Source organism: Pelobates fuscus, chromosome 7, assembly GCF_036172605.1.
Source record: "Pelobates fuscus isolate aPelFus1 chromosome 7, aPelFus1.pri, whole genome shotgun sequence".
Taxonomy (NCBI): domain Eukaryota; kingdom Metazoa; phylum Chordata; class Amphibia; order Anura; family Pelobatidae; genus Pelobates; species Pelobates fuscus.
Window position 1 is genome coordinate 37,389,570 of NC_086323.1, and position 20,233 is coordinate 37,409,802.

General features: G+C 39.7%; 1 protein-coding gene across 1 annotated transcript; it reads left to right on the plus strand.

Annotated features, from left to right (window-relative positions):
• Window positions 1-5,799: 5,799 nt before the first annotated feature.
• RABGGTB (Rab geranylgeranyltransferase subunit beta) lies at window positions 5,800-20,006 on the plus strand. Its single transcript, XM_063427941.1, has 9 exons — window positions 5,800-6,012; window positions 7,487-7,594; window positions 7,868-8,065; window positions 8,385-8,490; window positions 8,979-9,031; window positions 10,557-10,667; window positions 13,952-14,077; window positions 16,613-16,762; window positions 18,035-20,006. Exons 1-9 carry the CDS (start codon window positions 6,010-6,012, stop codon window positions 18,173-18,175), a joined length of 996 nt encoding a protein of 331 aa, XP_063284011.1. The 5' UTR covers window positions 5,800-6,009; the 3' UTR covers window positions 18,176-20,006.
• Window positions 20,007-20,233: the final 227 nt, after the last annotated feature.

Here is a 20,233-nt window from a genome sequence, read left to right on the forward strand (position 1 = left end):
CGTTTATCTACGCCTGCGATCGCTACCGCTAGCATATCAGCCTTTTTACGCATCTTGCGCTCTTCCTCTTTCTTACTTTCTGTATCCCTGTTCATATAAACCTTATTAGCTACCTCCATTAGTTGGGTGATGGACATACCTGCAAACCCTTCTAACTTTTGTAGCTTGCGCTTAATATCTCCGTATGCTTGGCTGACAAAGGCGGAGTTAACCATTCGGGAATTGTCTGCGTCTTCCGGATTAAAGGGGGTATACAAGCGGTATGCCTCCAATAATCGGTCATAAAAGACACTGGGCGCTTCATCGCTTTTCTGGATCACCTCAACTGTCTTCGACATGTTAATGGCTTTCTTTCCTCCTGCTTTCATGCCAGCAATTATAGCGTCTCTATAGGCTCTGAGTTGAACCATATCAGCACCATTTACGTTCCAATCGGGATCAGTGTTGGGATAATGTGTTGCGGCCCATGCTGCTGGATTAGCTTGGTTCAAAGCACGGGCTCTATCTTCTAATGCTTTAATGGCTGCTTGATTTATTCTTGTCCTTTCCTCATTGTTAAATAAAGTCATTAATAACTGCTGGCAATCAGCCCATGTCGGATTATGCGTCTGTACTATTGAGGTGAACAGATCAGTCATGGCTTGTGGTTTCTCAGTATACGAGGAATTATGGGTCTTCCAGTTTAAAAGGTCGGTAGTGGTAAATGGGACATATACGAAGACTGGGTCAGCGTGTGCCATTTGACCTGCGGCATCGATATAAGCTGACCCGGGATTTAGGCGAAGAGGCATCTGATAGTGCTTTAATTGTTGGGCACCAGTCAACTGTCGGGTTTGGATGGGGCTACGTAGAGAGGCGTCAGTCATGGGTTCCGGTCGGGGAGAGGTAGGGTATGGGGATGTGGGAGGTTGGTTTTGGGAAAAGGTCGTAAATAAAACACTTCGAGCCGAGCTAGATGAAGCTTGACCGGAAGTCTGAAGTGGCGCCAAATCAGGATATTCGTTTTTAATGGGGGTGGGTTCTGGTTCCGGAAGGGGAGATTTAGTACGAGGGGGGGTGGATCCTGTACTGGAGGAGGAAGCGGAAGTGGATGAGGGTAATGAGGGGAGGGGTGCAGGGCTTCCTGCGTTTGCGTCACTTCTTCTTAACGGAAAGTAAGGGGGCGGCAAAGGGATCTCGGACTCAGGGGGCGTGTCCAAAATGGGCCTAACACCAGTCCTAGTGGACGAACAAGTCCTAGCTACCATGAGGCGACACTGCTCCTCGTGGCATGTCTGGAGCCATTTTGGCGAGTCATTTACGGCCTGTCTCCAACAGTCAATATAAGGAAACTGGCCGTAAAGTTCAGGCCTACCTGATACAGCCACGTGTAAGCGCTGTACCAGAGTTAGATCCAAACTGCCACGTGGCGGCCATGCCGCAACCAAAGTAGGCCACTCCCTAGTGCACAAAGTAACTAAACGTACAGGAGACATCTTAACCCCAAAATCACAAGTTTTGAATCCCTTTTTAAAATTCTTCACCATACAACCTAAGGGATCCGGAATCGTTGACTGCGACGCACCCATACTTAACAATGGAACGTCGTCGACAATGAATACTTTACACGCGTACTATTCAACAGTCACACCCGTTTCCTCTGGCAACAGCACCACGTGGTACGGTTACCAAGTGAAACGTACACAATAACAATAAACACTCAGGGAATTCCCGTACACACACAGCTGTTACACCAGTCACTATATAATCAATATTATGCCCTTTGGCGTAACTATACAGTCACCCACGCTATAATTCTCTATATACGAATTACCCGTCTATAACACACCCCAGTAACATCGTCTTTTACAAATAGCGGTTACAGTACGGTTAGCATAGGTCAAAGCACAAGTTAAGGTCACAATACAATTATTAGTGGTTATGGTGTTAATCATGCAATGGACGACAATGATTAGTACTTATATACAGTGTCAGTAAATATACAGGGTTATGGTACCGTGCACTATAATACAGCAACACACTATTAACACTCTCGCTAGACGGCTGAGCTCGCGCTATCTAACAAGATATACACTTTACTAAAACAATCGTTAACACATTTACAATTCCCAACTAAACTATTGGCCAGTACCTTGAATGGACTACCTAAAACTATATACACCCGTTTTGGTTAGCCACACTGCCCAATCACCACATATATAGCGAGCTAGAGAACCGAATTTACACAGGCGCCTCTTAGTCGCACTATCAAAAGTCTAGTGGGTTCCAAATTTACACGCCTTCCCACTTAGCCCAGATAGGATGAGAACTAGCGAACCGAATTTACACAGGCGCCGCTTAGTCTCCCGGTCCCTCCGACCTAGCGAACGTAATATACACCCTAGAACGCTAGTCTAGACAAGACACCGGTGTCCGGCTAGGGCTATTTACACCAGAACCCCGCCTGACTAACCAAATCAAACGGTCTGACTAAAGAGCGTTCGATCGAGCGGTGCGCCTTCGCTCCTTCCCTCCGACAGAGGGGGCAGATACACAGATTCAAAACCCCTTTGGGCCTACCGCACAATCGGTATACCCCTAGTGGGTCCTGCCGTCTAAAACAGCAGTTATCTTACCTCCTCGTTCCTGAACCTGAGTTCACACTCATCGACGGGGACACCCCAGCACTTCTCACGTAGAGGCCGATGATCTCCTGGACAACGGCCCAGTGGCGCCGAGACGAAGGGAGGTCCACGCAGAAGTTCAGGGGTGCAGCCGTAGAGAACGTGGGCAAAGATAGACCGTCTCACGCCTCTGCCTCTCAGCTACCGTTGAACGATGAGCTTCCCGGCCAATGCACCAAATGATACCGGAGAAACTGACGGAAGCCAAGCACAGAGAGATGGACACAGGTTTCTTCAGGAAGGAAGAGATTCTTTATTGGATCACCGATCGGGACTCAGAGGGACTAATGTCACCAAAATACAGCAAGTTCTGAGCCCCGGACAATAGTGCAGGCTCCTTATATAGGCATATAACTCCTCCCATATTAAGCTCCACCCGCACATTCTCTTAACCAATCAACACAAATAAGAATTAACTTCCTGTTTGACCGCATGGCTTGTCCAGCACAATGGAGGAGGGGGAATACTATATCCTGTATTCTTGCACATGCTCCGTACACTACTGATCGTATCTTGCCTCGTGCAACCAACTGATCGATACGTCAGCATATGCACGTACACATGCCACGTGGTAATCTCGGCCTACTAAATTTATTTTTACCGAGATTCCACCACAGTACCCTCTGGAACACAAGCAGTAGTCGGGGCAACTGTGTCATTTTCACCGCGTTGACTCGGCCCACCCAGGATATGCATCAGGTGTTCCAATGTTGCAGCTCCTACATGGCTTTCCGCAGTATGGGTTAAAAGTTTTGCGTAAACAGGTCTGTTGGGTCCCTGGTCAGCCAGCCCCCGAGGTAGAGCATCTTTTTTTCACAGTGTTGTAATGGGAATTGGTTTGCTAGAGTTCGGTGCCGCTCACGATCAGCAGTCAGGTCTAGGAGTTCTGATTTGGTATAATTGATGCGGAGATTGGGCTGTATTCCTTGAAATCCTCCATGATGTGGCCGAGTGAGTCGGCTGGGTTCGTGATTACAAAAAGCAGGTTGTCCACGTAGGCCAGGACTGTGTTGTGTCTTCCCTACATGCATGCCTCAGATGGTCAGATTGCTCTGTATTTGGTACAGGAATGGCTCCAGGAGTGGGGACAAGGGGCAGCCCTGGCGTGTCCCATTTGTGATTTGTAGTGGGTCCGACAGCACTGTTTATTCTCAGTATTGCAGATGGGTTGGTGTACAGGGCCAAGATCCAGGACAGGAATTTTGTGCCCATGCCTAGGGCATGCAGGGCGTCGAACATGAGCTACTGTTTTCAGCGTCTGTCAACAGGAGTAGCACTGGGGTGCCACCCCGACATGCCAGTGCAATCAGGTTCAACACCATGATGGTGTCGTCCCTGCCCGGGATGAATCATGTTTGGTCCAACTTGATGAAGGTCAGCAGCATTGGGGAGATTCGGTTGGCCAAGATCTTGGAGAGGAGTTTTCACTGAAATTTGAATTTCACAATCAAAAGATCTACTGAGACAAATTATGGACTACTTTTGTCTCCGTATTTCTCCTCTACCTGACAAAGCTTGACAGACAGGGCTACTATTGTCAAGATTTGCCATTTCCCCCAACTTCCACCAGTGACGTCTGTATGTGCGACTAGCTATTTCTATGGAGGATAATGTGACTTGACACCTCAATGTTGTACGCTCGCGCATTCATGAGAGTATAGCTCTGTCTGCTCCTGGCAGCTGAAGTGCCAGAAGCCGAAGAGGAGCGGCGGAATGCGGTACCCGCAAGTGATAGGTTCAGGCACTGGCATACATCCCGAGGTCGCAGCTGCTTCCGGACCCGTCACCCCAGAGGGCCCGGCTGCCCTGCAGACCTCTGTGACCGGGTGTCCGCCTGCATGTCACTCCTCCCAGCTAACACACACAGCCCGCGTGGGAGGATGAACAGCCACTCTGACTCCCATCAACCTGAGCCACCACTGGACCCCAGGGAAAGTCACCCTCCTGCACCTAACAGGTAGGAAACAGGAGGGTGGCTTAAATATTATGTGTGTGTGTTTGTCTGCATGTATGTCTTGTTTGTGTCAATCTGACTGTATGTATATGTGTCTTGTCTGTTTGTATATGTCTTTGTATGTATGTTTGTTGTGTGTGTGTCTATTTTTTATGTATGTGTGTGTCTGTCTGTCTGTTTGTGTATGTGTGTGTCTTGTCTGTATGTATGTGTGCCTGTCCGTCTGTTTATATGTATGTGTCTGTAAGTATCTGTCTGTGTCTCTGTATGTGTGTGTGTGTGTCTGGCGGGGGGAAGAGGGAGGGAGGGTGCAGCGGGCCATGGGTTATGTGTACGCCACTGGGTTCAGGTAATTTCATGGAGAGGAGAATTCGCCATCAGGGGTCTTTGCAAATTATGCAAAAGGCCCCAGATGGTGCTAAATCCACTCTAAGGCCAGAGTAGCTGCACTGGAAGCACAGCCGACAGAGAAGTTTTCCAGTTTGACTAATGTGGCCCTAAATTCGAAATTCACTTTGAATTCTCAATTTAGTGAATAATCCTGTGTGTGCGAAGATTGAATGCTCACTAAGTGCATTGATTTCCACAGTTGTATTATTTCGCTCTAAGACTGCCAGTTCCACAATGTTTCTTTGGTCTCTTAAAAACTTCTTCCCCATAATGTGTCAACATTTCAATTCACATTCCGCATGAATCACAATAGGAGTATTTAGGTTTCTCCTTCTTGGGAATCCGTACCCCATGCAGCAATGCTTTTCATTAACTGCACTATAACAGATCTAAAAAATGGCCACAAAAACATGGCTCTACAACCCAATATAGCAGCCACCTGCTGTGCTCTTCCTACTACAGCTTGTTCAGTAAGCAGTATGTATGAATAATAATTGGGTATCAGTAAAACAATATATATCAAATGTATTCTAATTCTTATTTAGCTCAAACCAAAGCTGTCCTACAAAAAACACAGGCAGGAAGCCGGGCAGCTGAAAGAGGACCAACTGTCAGACAGGCAGGAAGCTGGGCAGCTGAATAAGGCCCCGCTGGGCAGCTGAATAAGGCCCCGCTGTCAGACAGGCAGAAAGCTGGGCAGCTGAAAGAGGACCAACTGTCAGACAGGCAGGAAGCTGGGCAGCTGAATAAGGCCCCGCTGTCCGCTGGGCAGCTGAATAAGGCCCCGCTGTCAGACAGGCAGGAAGCTGGGCAGCTGAATAAGGCCCCGCTGTCAGACAGGCAGTAAGCCGGGCAGCTGAATAAGGCCCCACTGTCAGACAGGCAGGAAGCTGGGCAGCTGAATAAGGCCCCACTGTCAGACAGGCAGGAAGCTGGGCAGCTGAATAAGGCCCCACTGTCAGACAGGTTGGTGAGGGGAGTTGGTATCCGCCCTGCACAGACATGGTGAGCTCAGTCAGCCCTTCTAGTTTACAAACAGGGTTAATGTAGCTGCTGGGAGCCCCTGCTTTATCTCCCTCCTCACAGCATGCACGCACAGGGGGGGAGCAGCTCACTCAGTCTCTATGGGGACCATTGCTTACTGTGTGTCTTAGTGCAGCTTCCCTGAGCCCTCTCATAACTCTAATCACCCTCAGCCAGCTGGTTCTATTACACTCAGTCTACTGTGGGATGTCCACAGAGGCAGCAAGACAGAGGCATTTTAGTTACAATATAAATGTGAACTACTAACATGATATAGAAACATGACCAGGGTTTATTTATAAAGTTTCTCTGGTTCACCCAGAGAATAAAATACTTTTTTTGTTTTATTTAGTAAAAGCTGTTTTAGCACATTCTCACACTTAATCATAAGATAACTATATCCTGTGCCCCAATTCAGGAGTCAAGGTGTCAGGTTTCTCTGCTGCTAGGACTGTTATGTTGGTGGCAAATTCATAAGTGGTTATAAACCAGAGACCAAAGGTTGTGGCAAGCTGCTTTTATCAGCTGATCATATTTTTAGACATTTGTTGTTTTGAAGTGGATTTGCATGTAGTTCTATGTAATATTTTACTTCTTGTTCTGCAAATTAAAAAATACTGTGAGTGTCTTCTCCTTCAAACAGGGGTTATTTTATTCTGTATAAAGCTAAAGTGCTATATAATTGGTGCCAAAAGTGCAGCTAGTTATCACTGTGGAACCAATCCACCAATTTATAAAGCACAGCAAGCAAACAAAGTAAACAGCACACAAAATAGAAATGTGGATCATATCCTAATTAATCCATAAGTGTGGGAACATGCACACCTCTCAAATGTGTGCACAGATGTGACATAAAATATATAAGAAAAACACATCTACCAAACACTCTGTAATAGACGTCACAGCCTATGAAAGCTTTTGCCTTCTCATTTCTGCAGCGACAGCTATTCCAGACTATTGAGTATATATGTGTATTTCTTATATATTTTATGTCACATTTGTGATGTGTGCATGTTCCCACACTTATGGATTAATTAGAATATAATCCACATTTATATTTTGTGTGCTGTTTACTTGTCTGTTATTTATATTTTATGTATCCCTCTTTTTGGGGCTTTGCATTGTATATTGTACTTCCCTATATTCTGTGCATGTTTGTATTGTACATAGCAGCCATTAGGGTGTATTATTTTCACTTATTGTGCTTTGCTACAATTTGTCTTTCCACTCCCATATTACTTTACCTGCCTCTCTGCATTCCTTCACCTGCCCCCCATTGTTCCCCATAGCTTTCATTTGTCACTGATACCCTTTCCTGTAGCCTTGGCTTATTCACTTGTTTATTTTTTTTGTCAGCATCACTGATTAAATTGGATATATATTCATTGCACTCACTGATTTTTTTTTTCAGTGTATTTACATGTATCTTTGATAACACTGGTTTTAAATCTGATAGGGAACACCTCAAAAAGATGTTACTATCAAGTCTGATGCACCAAAAACCCTCCTCCTTGAGAAGCACGCCCAGTACATCGAATCCTATGGAGCAAAGAAGGATGATTATGTATGTATGACTATTTGCTTTGGAAATACTTTAAGAAAACACAAATGTTTCTTAAATACTTCCAGAAAGAGAAGTTTTCAATTTGTATTTAATGTCAAGATTAAAACAGCAAAGTAGTTAACATAGTAATAGTTATTCACTAAACTCTCACATTTAACAAATTCAAATCTGAATTGTATACCTCCATAAGATGGAGGCATGCAGATATGTATAGCTGTTCTCAGCAGGTGTTACAAATCGATTTTCAAACTGAGCAATGTTTCTGTATTTTAGGAATATTGCATGTCGGAATACTTAAGGATGAGCGGTGTTTACTGGGGACTAACTGTTATGGATCTTATGGGAGAGCTGCATCGTATGAACCGGGAAGAAATCCTAGCTTTTATCAAGTCGTGCCAGCATGATTGTGGTGGATTTAGCGCCAGTTTAGGTCATGATCCCCATCTTCTGTATACTCTAAGTGCTGTACAGGTACTGCTGCTTTGTATATATATTTATTCAAAAACCAAAATAAGCTTGAAATTTCAGTTCTTTGTAAAAAGCTTGCGCAAAGTGTATGGAAAACTGTGACATGACATAATGATGACATTAGATGAGAGGAAGCAGGAAGACAAACGCAAGAAGATGGGATAGGAAGGGGCAGAATTCTTAGTATGCTACAAATTTTAATCAAAAGTAACTGAAAAATCAATTGAATTTAGTAAAGAGAGACTTTTTGGTCGACTTGATTTAAATGTGTATTACTTTGTGGATGTTTAAGAGTTGTAATTGCAATATTTTCTTCCTACAGATTCTCACACTTTATGATAGCCTTTCTGTGGTTGATGCAATTAAAATTGTTGAATATGTCAAAAGCTTACAACAAGAAGATGGCTCTTTTGCTGGAGACAAATGGGGTAACAATTTCCCTTTATTTTTCTCGCAATTACACTGAAAAGATCTTTTTTTTGGTTATCTTGTGGTATGGAAGAGTAAGGCAATCTGGCACAGAGCACTGATTTGCGTATGCAAACATTAATTAGACAAGTTTATAGGTGTGATTTATTGCCTACATGTCTTAGTCATTTCCACTGGTGGGTTGTTGTAAGGTTTAACCCTTACAGTGTAGTACACTATATTGTGTCCTATGTTCATAACACATATTTCCTTATTGTGCTTTAAAGTACTTTTAAGTGCTTTGAAGAAGTGTTTAATAAGTCTGATCTTATGCTGCTCATTGTGATATCACATTGTACCTATTCAGTGCAGGGAGTATATAATCCCCAATATCTCTAACATGATAAAGCGAAGACTTTGCTTTGATTTATACTGCTATTTCTAGTTTCTCTTTTGAGATCTGATACAAATAAGTTTACTTGTTTTATACGGTTTATTTTTGTTGTAGGTGAAATTGATACTCGCTTCTCTTTCTGTGCAGTGGCAACACTGGCACTGTTGGTAAGTTTTTTTGTTGTTTTTTTTAATCGATTTTGTTGATGCTAATAGAATACTTTTGATAATTCTACAAAAGCAGCCAATTTGAAGCTGCTGCTTTTGCAATAAATTGCTGGGCATTTAAATTCCTGCAGTGAGCACTGCCCCGAACTGGAAGCTTATTTGGATGCTCTAATAATTTTACATTTCTAAAGCTGGTTTATGGGCAGAAGAGAGAAGGGTCATGAGATTTTTAGTTCAGTTAACTGTTTTTTAGTTGGTAGTAAGGGGAAATACAATACTCTTCTACGATTCCTAATTTCATTTGCAATTTTGTATTTGGAGGGAAAGTGCTGGTTAGGTAAGAGGGCCATAAAAATGTCTGTCACGGGTTTGTGAGTCTGTTGCTGTTATTCCTTCAGTCCTCTACTAGTCCTTAATCCAGTTGTGCTGAATATAGTGAAAGTATTCCCTTTGTGTAGAGTTTCCCCACTATAATGGACGGATTCAGTCATATTGGGTAAAAGCAGTAATCTGAACTTTATTAGGCCACACTCTGCGTTTTATGCTGTGCCCCTAGCATAGCGTTTCCAATACAAAATCACAACGGTTTCCTTCCCACAAGCCATTGTGTTTGAGTGTTAATTGAGCTCCAATTAAGCTAATCCAATTATCTCTCAAATAGGAAAACTTGCATACAATTTTTACATATTCCAAAAATACATGACAACCGCATCAGAACCCCGCAAAAATATATTCCCGAATAGCCCCGATCTGAGCGCACAAAATATCCAAAAAGTGCTCAGATTGGTTCAGTAAAACGAAAGTTATGTTTGTGCATATATAAACTGGCTGCCTGGTAGAGGTGGTATTGTAAATTTCAAAAGGGGTTAATTTGATTGTATGGGAGGTCGGAGCTTACAACCTAAATTCCTCTTTAAAGCTGGGACCCCAGCAGAGCTACTCTGTAAGGTGTAAGAAGTCACACATAAGTGGCCTGGAAGTCTGGTTTTAGTATAAACTAACTCTCATTTGCCATATGTCTTGATTCCCTCTTAGATAAGGAGTCATTTGTGTTCCAATATCTTATCCAAAAGAGACATTAATACCTATCCACAGATTAATACTCAAACCTCATTTGTATATATTTAGAATGAGACAGCACAATCTTCCAATCAAGCCTAAATGTGACTTGCGAAAAAGGGGACCCCACAGAATCTGTTCTGTAACCGAACAGAAGGGAACAATTCCATTCGAATGCAGGGAAACATTAGACGATACAAAGTATAAGTAAGGGTACACGTGCGAGGAGTGACAATGTCCATAAACTGATTTGTAGGATTAATAAAAACATTTTTTTTTTCTTTTGCTTGTTTATCAAAAATGCTTGTTTTTAAACATTCTATACTCTGTTAGTGATCCCTGGCTTATTTTTAGAAATAGGTCCTCATAATTTGGCTAACGGTATTGGTCATATAAAAAAGGTTTTATTTCTCTTTTCAATTTTACACTTTCCCACTTTACTGTTTACACATTTTATTTGTTTTAGGGGAAGCTGGATGCTATTAACATGGAAAAAGCTATTGAATTTGTGTTATCCTGCATGAACTTTGATGGGGGTTTTGGCTGCAGACCAGGCTCTGAATCCCACTCCGGACAGGTGAGAACATTCCTCAACATCCTCTAGTTAGACAGAAGACAAATATAGCCTTCCTTTATTGGCATAACTGAACTTTAATTACTAAACAGACATATGGTATTTTGGAAAGATAGATAAGTGGGAAAAAAAAAACGTGGTGAGCTTTATGAATGAAATGGTAAAAAATTGAAACCAACTGTGGAACCATTATTTATGTGACGAGAGATGAGTTTTGAGGGATTTCATGAGGCACTAGAGGAAAATCTGTAAGGCTAAGGTAGAGCATACCCTAGGATTGTATTGCCCTTGAAGTCCTGTAAGTCATGTTTATTGATGTAGTTGCAAATAGATGTCAACAAAAGTAATCAAGAATTCCTATGTGAGCTAGTAAAGAAATTGATATTATGAGTAGAGCTATTGAGTTATGTGGGATACTCTTATTTGAAATTAATCCTGATGGGATCAGGAAGCCAGTGTAAATATTGGTAAAGGTTTAAGGTGTATAAAGAAGTATATGTCTGTCGTCTATATTCATTATAGAATGATTTTTTTTTTTGGGGGGGGGGGGGGAAGAGTAATAAGAACTTTAAGGGGATCGATTAAAAGCGTAGTATTGTAGGCGGGAAATTATCAGGTTATGAACAAGTTCCTTAGCCACATTTTGCATTCGAAAGCAGGGTGGATAAAAGATGGTTAAAACATTTTTTTTTTATAATAATTCTAATTTTCTTGTTTGTTTTAAATCGAATTTCTTTAAATAAAATGCTTTTGGGTGGAAAATCTGTTTGAGAAACAGTATAGTCCAAAGGTTATTCAACAGTAAATAGGGATTAGTTACGTAGCATGAGACTGTGTATTCATGGAATTAATTTGATCAAAAATGTAAACATTGCATTATTCTAAGTTCATTAAACTTGTGTCTGCAGAGAAAGTATTCACTTTTTCACAGCAAAAATGTTGTACTGTAAGCACACAAAGTTCAGAAAATCATTAATCCCATTGTTTTAAAGGAACACCATAGTGCCAGGAAAACAAAGCTTGTCCGTCTTCGCACCTCCGGGGTTGACGTAATGCACATGCTTGGCAATGGCCATACTCTCATTAGAACAGCGCAATAGGAAAGCATTACACAATACTTTCCTACACGGTTTCACATGACGCTGGATGTCCTAGCGTTAGGCGACCGGAAGTCCCTCCAGTGGCGGTCCGGTAGACCGCCACTAGAGGAGGGGTTAACCAATAAAGGTAATTATTGCACTTTCTAAAACCTGTAATAATTACCTTTCCAAGGTTAAGGGACCTGGGAATATGCACCCAGGCCATGACAGTGCACATGCGTGATTAGACTGGAGAGTTCACATTGCAATCGTTTCATCATTCTCTCTCTATGTATTTCTAAAGGTATATAACAAAATCAATTCTGATATAACTGTAAAACTAATCTGAAAACCTCTTCATCTAGATATGAAATCTTCATATGGTTAAAAATATTAAACATTACAACAACCAGCAAGAATGAGTCTTCATGAATAAAAACTATTATCTTACTGGCTAGTGATTTGCATTAGTGGCATTTCCTTAGTTGACAGGGTGTGGAGACCACCTTGATTTGGGGTGTAAAAGTGAGACCATGCTTGAATTCAGAAAAATATTTTTAGCTATAAAAAACAGTGATCATCTTGGAGAATAGCAAAGCAATTCGGACATGTCACTAATATGAGAATTGTCAGAAATTCAAAATACATTCAAGAAGAATTTAAAAATTTAAGGCATAATTACTGAATTAGAAAGATTCTAGAGTCAATTCTGTTTTCAGTTTGACTGTTTTGGCCTTAAATTTGAACTTCACTTTGAATTAGGTTCTTTTCTCACATACTGATTGACCCGGAGAATGAAAGGCAGTCCCTCGTGTTTTTATACGATTACCACAAACACAAAGATGGCGGAGTGCTATTTCTCAATGTAAAGATATAGCAGATACTTATCCTACAATGTAGGTGGGAAACCACAATATGTTTACAGCATATATTGCAAGAGGAAGAAACTCACATGGTGCAGAGCCACAGTTAAACACTTGGCTCTGGTGATTTTCACAGTTGGACATATAAAGTAGTCTTAAACCTTCTGTGACAGCAGTCCCACATATCCAAATGGCTTACTGTTTGACTGTCAAAAGAGATCTAATAGCGTAAACTGGTTGGGATATAAATGACCAAAAAACAAGTGAAAGGAGAAAACTCACAGGTTATTTTTTATTTTTTTAAGAATTGTTAATTTTTTACATAATAAATACCACAATCTTCCAATCAGACAATAGGAATAGGTATTCCATAAACAAATTCAGTAATCGATTTCCTTTCTAATTAGTCAATATGTCATACTTATATCCTATAAAAAAACACCATTCCTACAAAGACAAATAGACGGAGCCTGCATTACTAAGAGTAAAAGCCCCCCACCGCATTCGAAAGTCTTGAAAAATACTGATTTATACATTACTCTTATCTGGATATGATCTAAGCCATAATTCCCATATCTTTTTGTATGAGCCATATCTTTAAAAAGCCGAGCAATAACCTTTCTCCATCATACACTGAAAATGCATTTGATTCAGAACTGCTGTCAGAACTCACAGGTTATTGAGCACCTATATTTGCCTCCTAACTGTAACAGCTGTGTATCAAGCACTTGGTGGTTATAAAAGCACTAATGTGCTGAACTATATACACAGTGATTAGAAATAATCTAAAAGAAACGTATTCAAAGTAGAAAAATTAATGTTTATAAACACTCAAAGTTGCACATGCTTTTATACATAAATACACCTCTCTTAGTTTTGGAATGCTATTTTAAGTAACAAAACCTGACACTCTTGGACAGTTATTAGACCCTGAAAATATGAACCCTAATGTTTCCACTATAGGCCTTTAATTAGAAAACAATGGCTGGTATCATGGTAGATATATTGGGAAAAAAAACACACACACACACACACTTTCTATCTCTCCCTTCCCCCCTCCCACCACAAAATAGAGAGCCTTACTTTTCTAGCATGGATTGTCCTACTCCTTTAGAATTACCTACTTCTTTAAAGTAAGTGTGGCATTCTAGCATGGAGTATCTTAGCGTTTTAATGGCTCATATTAAAAAGTAGTTTATTTGCTGACCTAAGGTCTGCACAGAACGGATTGTGATGCTAGAATTGACTGACATTAATCCACAAGAGTTTAATACCTTCAAACCAAGCTCTCTCTCACCCATTTTAAATAAAAGTTTACATTAAGGCTTTATGTTTGTAATTCTAGATCTATTGTTGCACAGGATTCTTGGCCATCACCGATCAGTTACACAAAATAAATGCGGACCTACTAGGCTGGTGGCTGTGTGAACGCCAGTTACCCTCTGGAGGACTCAATGGGCGCCCTGAGAAGGTATTTGTTTAATTAAAAAAAATGTTGAAGCTTCTTTTGAAGTTGTGGTTTAATGCTTACGTGTGATGCATACTTAATCCCATGTGTTACTTGGCATATTGGAAATATTCTGGATTGTCCACCAAAGTGTGAAGTGCCAGGAATTAAATGTAAACTTAAAATTTTGTAGGCCAAAATAGCACAATTGGGGTAAAATACCTAAGCCGTCTATGTTTTAGTTTGACTATTTTTGCTTTCAGTTTGAAACTCCCTTTTAAATCCTGACTATTCTCACTTTAGTGAATAACTGTTAAAGCAACAGTCACAAATAAATAGATGTACACAGGTGGTCGGATGTGTACTGTATTTTAGAATGCCTATAAAAAGTTAACACATTTTATACAGCGCAAGCAACTCTTTAGTGCAGTGATTTACGTAATTTTAAGTCAGGTCTTCTCTGTTTACTTATTTGCAGGGAGTACTGACATGGGGGATAGCCGCCTACTATGAGCAACCTTTTAATCTTGTACTACATGACTACTTCAGTCGAGAGTACCTTTTAGGACTAGCTCCCACCTTACAACTTACAGGTTTCCCCAAAAAACTTAGTCATGGGTTATTCTATACTATAACGATTTTGTGCAGGGCCTCTGCTAGCCCAGTACTGTGTGGGCTTCAGAATATGATGAATGAGTATGTATAATGGACCAAAGTTAGACAGGTGTAGTGTTTTTGTGTTTTTTTTTGTTGTTGCTTTTTTAACACCATAAGTCTTTTTTGACTATAAGCAATTTTTTGCAGAGATGCCGTGGATTTATCAGCCTTTCGGTTATGTTTTATTTATTTGCCAGGATGGATATTTCTGCAAAACATTGCAGATTTTAGGAAGAAAAGCTGACTCATTAAGTAGTCACAGGGTGAGATGAGACAGTGCTGACACATTCATCACACACCAGTTCTCATTGGCAAGGAGCTGTCAGGGCTATGTACTCAAATGAGAATTCAAAGTGAATGTCAAAATAGCCAAACTGGAAACATTCCCTAAGTCAGTTTGGCTGCTCTGGCCTTCTATTTGAAATATACTTTGAATTCTTACTTTAGTAAATAACCCTGTATGTCTCTTATTTCTCTGAATGCCCTGTTATGCTAATGCAGGTTACAGGGATATACGACAACACACCAGCCACAGCTTCACACTACAACTCCAGCATCCCATATATTGTATGCTTCAGCTGAGTGTAGGACATTCTACACTCAAATCTATGAATTTTGTTAGAAAAATAAAACTGTTTGTTCATAGCCAAACATTGCCAGCTTTCCCCTGAGCATTAAAGGGACACTATAGTCACCTGAACAACTTTAGCTTAATGAAGCAGTTTTGGTGTATAGAACATGCCCCTGCAGCCTCACTGCTCAATCCTCTGCCATTTAGGAGTTAAATCCCTTTGTTTATGAACCCTAGTCACACCTCCCTGCATGTGACTTGCACAGCCTTCCATAAACACTTCCTGTAAAGAGAGCCCTATTTAGGCTTTCTTTATTGCAAGTTCTATTTAATTAAGATTTACTTATCCCCTGCTATGTTAATAGCTTGCTAGACCCTGCAAGAGCCTCCTGTATGTGATTAAAGTTACATTTAGAGATTGAGATACAATTATTTAAGGTAAATTACATCTGTTTGAAAGTGAAACCAGTTTTTTTTTCATGCAGGCTCTGTCAATCATAGCCAGAGAAGGTGTGGCTAGGGCTGCATAAACAGAAACAAAGTGATTTAACTCCTAAATGACTGAATTGGGCAGTGAAATTGTAGGGGAATGATCTATACACTAAAACGGCTTTATTTAGCTAAAGTAATTTAGGTGACTATAGTGTTCCTTTAATAAAAACTTGGAAAATAAAACGATAAACTTGCCTTTTATGTTCCTAAAACTGCGGCACTTGCACAAGGTATGTAGATCTCAGGCTAGACTGTGGGGGAGGGGTTACTTTTACCATAAATGCCTCTCCAACAGATGTTTCTGGGATATGTAGTTTAGCCCAAGCTTGACCTTGGGAGTTGAAGGAAAAAGTAAAGTTCATACTTTTGCTGTTAACGTTCCAGGTGGGAAAGGCTTATACTGTAGTTGCATCATTGTTTTTGAAATTTACTGCAGTTATAAGCTACTCTGAGTAGGGGGATATGGAATCAGAATACTATCTGCACCTTACTTTTTGAATTGATGCAAAGTTTTTATGTGCTTATACTGACCCTTTAACCCCTTAAGGACCAAACTTCTGGAATAAAAGGGAATCATGACATGTCACACATGTCATGTGTCCTTAAGGGGTTAAATGATGGCAGAAGGCATTACTGTATAAACTTCCTACAACGTTCTTCTTATTTATTTTATTATAGACGATCATAACATGTAAAAATTTCATAAAATGTACAGACCTTTTCTATCAAATGTTTTATCAGGGTTGGGAGTCTACGTGAAAGCTGGGTGCATATCCCTTGCACGTAATGTTAAAAATAATCTTGCTAACTTAAACATTAAAACAAATGTGTTTCTACAGCTACCCGATGTATGTTATTCATGGTGGGTTTTGGCATCCTTAAAAATAATTGGAAGACTGCACTGGATTGACAGAGAAAAATTGCGTTTATTTATTTTGGCATGCCAAGATGAGGAGACTGGGGGCTTTGCGGACAGACCTGGCGATATAGTAAGTACTTTGTGTGTTGATTCGTGCGTGTGTGTGTGTGTTTTTTTTAATTCAATTGAGCTTAAACACCTTAATCTCTATTTACTAAACAGGGAATTGTGGATGATTGACAAACTAATTGTCCTTGTTTGGTCAAAACAACTGAAATGGTAAATTATTTTCCAACGCAGATATGGGTTTTTTTTTTTTGGGAGGGGGTTTAAGCTCAACTATTTTTTGTAAGAATTGCATTTTCATTGTCAATTCCAAGTTTAGTGAAAATAACTGAATTTTGTAAGAGTGCCTATATCAAGATCTTGTACTATAGATTTTTAAATATTTGTTTTATTGGTATTACTATAACCAATTCTTGCTTTTGGAAGACAATGAAAGGTTTAGATTTCAAGTGAATGAATCTACAATAAAAATTAAATCGATTTTTTTTTTTTCTCTTATTACTAATATTTTTCTCACCAAAAAAAATCCTCCGTTGTGTTTTGAACAATCCCATAGAAAGTAAGAAAAATATATTTATTTTATTTTGAAGTGGGGTGGAGAGCATAGGCAGTTTTTGCTCTTAAATAAGTGTTATGTTGTTGCAAGCAAATTAGCAACTAATTATTCCTATTAATTTATTGGATTATTTCATTATGTATCATCTGACAGTTTAATTTCCATTGATCGCTGCATGCACATTTGAGAGGGCCCAGACCGTATTACACGCAGACCGGATCACTAAACAGTTAAGCAGTAGGGCTACTACCAATTTTAAAGAGCAGTTCCAATCATCCTGTGTGGTGGTTAAAACCGCTGTTTGCAGATGAACATATTGCATAATCCTCTCTTGGACAAGAGATTATTGGATAATAGGCCCAAGAGACCAAAATGAGGATGAATTTCTGAATCTTCGCAGTAAACTACTTGCATCTACAGTCCGACCCACTAGGCAGTCTCTTGGGGGAAACGTTTAAAGGCGATTTTTGTTTGGGGTTGTTGGGAGCGGTCCAAGCACCATAACCAGTAAAGCGTACTTGGTGTCTTCCTTTCATGCATCATAAATTTTAGATAAATTTGGGTCAAACTTTTATTAGAAGAACGAGTGACAATGCTCTATTTGTTGGAGTGAGAACTATACAAATAGGTGTCAAACTGGAGGATATAAACGAGAAGTTAATAAAAAAAATTGTAGTATTAACATTTGCCTTATCCCCTTTTCATTAGACAATCCCTTGCAAATATCTTGAATATGGACTTTTTTGTTTTACATCTAAACAAGCTTTGTTTTGCTTTTAGGTTGATCCATTTCACACACTGTTTGGTATTGCTGGTTTATCTTTACTGGGAGAAGAAGTAATTAAGCCTGTTAATCCTGTATTTTGTATGCCTGAAGACGTGCTTCGGCGAAAAAATGTTCAGCCTGAACTTCTGAGTTAGGGTCGCCAAAGTGCAAGAAAGAAGATTGTCAACCAGAGCTGCTATAAATCCCTTGACTTCAATGGATCCGTATTGTTACAAAGAGCGGAGGGATGGGAAAAGATGGTAGCCAACATGCTACTCTGCATTGAAAAAAATCTTTATTTTTTATTTTTATGCCATTAAATTATATATTGTTCAATTACACTTTTGTTGTTAGCAGCCTGTATTTTATTTGTTCCCTTAACGATTTACGAAGGCAGAGTGCAATACTTTTGTGTTAGGAAGGTGTCTTTGAAGTCATACAAATTGACTGCGTGTTTGTAATGTTTCTGCATGAAGACCAATCACACGGTTATTAGGAATGTAATTAGCAAGAGGTTTTACCTCACAAAGTGGCTTTTAGTGTATGCTGGAAAGGATGCTTTTAACTTAATCGTAACCCAAGATGTGGTGCCTTCTGGGTCTCTTGCTCTAGAGTCTAGGTAATGGATAAACACTTTATATTGTAATTCCTTATAGAATCTAAAGACTTTGAATTCATGGGACTTTCCTATTATCTTGTTGGAGGTAGTTGAAAAAGAGACCACAGTGTAAGAGTATATCAATAAAGATAAGCTATACTAAAAACGAACAATCTCGTTCTGATTCAAAACTTTATATAAATTCTATTTTCTTGAGCTGATTCAGTGTTGTAACAGGCTAGCTCAGGAGCCAATGCATGTTGTGGCTTATTCACTAAACTAATGAATTAAGACAATTTGGTAAAATTGCTAAAATGGCATTGAAATTGGCTATTTTAGTCTGAATTTTGCTACTGTTCAAAACCACAAATCACTTTTTTTGTGACTAAACAATGTAGTAGTAGTATTGCTGTGATGAAAGCAACTCTCAAACTTGTCAGGAGACCTAACGGTGAACAGACAGGGAAGTTGGAAATTATATGATGGTGAAAAATAAAATAAAAAAAACACCATTTAGCTTAGGCATTTGTTACATCGGGTCTTATCAAACCTGCTAGATGTAGCCAAAACAATTCAACAGGTCATACTAGCAATTATTGCAATTACAGGTCAGTATCCTCACAAAACGGTATACAAGTAAACTATTTACTAATTTACCCTGTTTTATATATCCCTGTAAATCCTGAAAGTTTTTATGGGATTAACTAAACAAGAAACTGTCATCTCTGGAAAAGACAGTCTTTTAACCAAACTTCTGGAATAAAAGGGAATCATGACATGTCACACATGTCATGTGTCCTTAAGGTGTTAAAGGTTTACGAGCTACATTTTGTGTAAATCCACTTCATTTGCTTGAAAAATCAATTCGTGGCTGAGCCTCGTGGGAGTTGTAACTGCTGGAATGATACTGTTGTCTATCATGCTGTAAAAGATGTATTGCTTTCCATATCCCATTCACATCCCTTTTTTAGAGGGGGAACAAAGTTATTACATTCATGGCAAACCTCTGATGTTGTACAATTGTAAGGTGTCATAATAATTGTAAAGTGTCCTTAATGGTTTTTAAAATGTTGAGTAGATAACACTGGCAATGTTAGTTATTCAGATTGCATTACATGGTAATATAGATTTTATTGAAGTATATTTCTCATCCGGTAGCATAGTAATTTGGCAATAATGCAGAAAAAAAATGAAGTCTTCTCTGACAGATTAGCCCCTTTGCAGCTAAGCGTTACAATATAATTGTGGAAGGTAAAAATTTGAATTTTTTTTTTTTCTTTTCAGAATTCAGGGATTGCATTTCCCTTTTGTGAAGTGTATATAAATGTATAATAAAGAACTTGCACCTTGAGTCCAGGTTTATGAGTAATAAAACCTAATTAAGTATTTATTGTTTCTGTGGTGTGGTATTTTAGGCATTCATTCTGGTTTATTCACCAAAATGTGAAATTCCAGTAACTGAAAGTGAATTTAATTGTCAAAATTTTAGACTTAAATTGCGCTGTTTGCCCCGCATGGATGCGCCACTGGTGTGTGTGTGTGTGTGTGTGTGTGTGTCTGTGTGTAGATATATATATAATTTTAATTTTTTGGAGGTTGCAAAGTAAAACATATG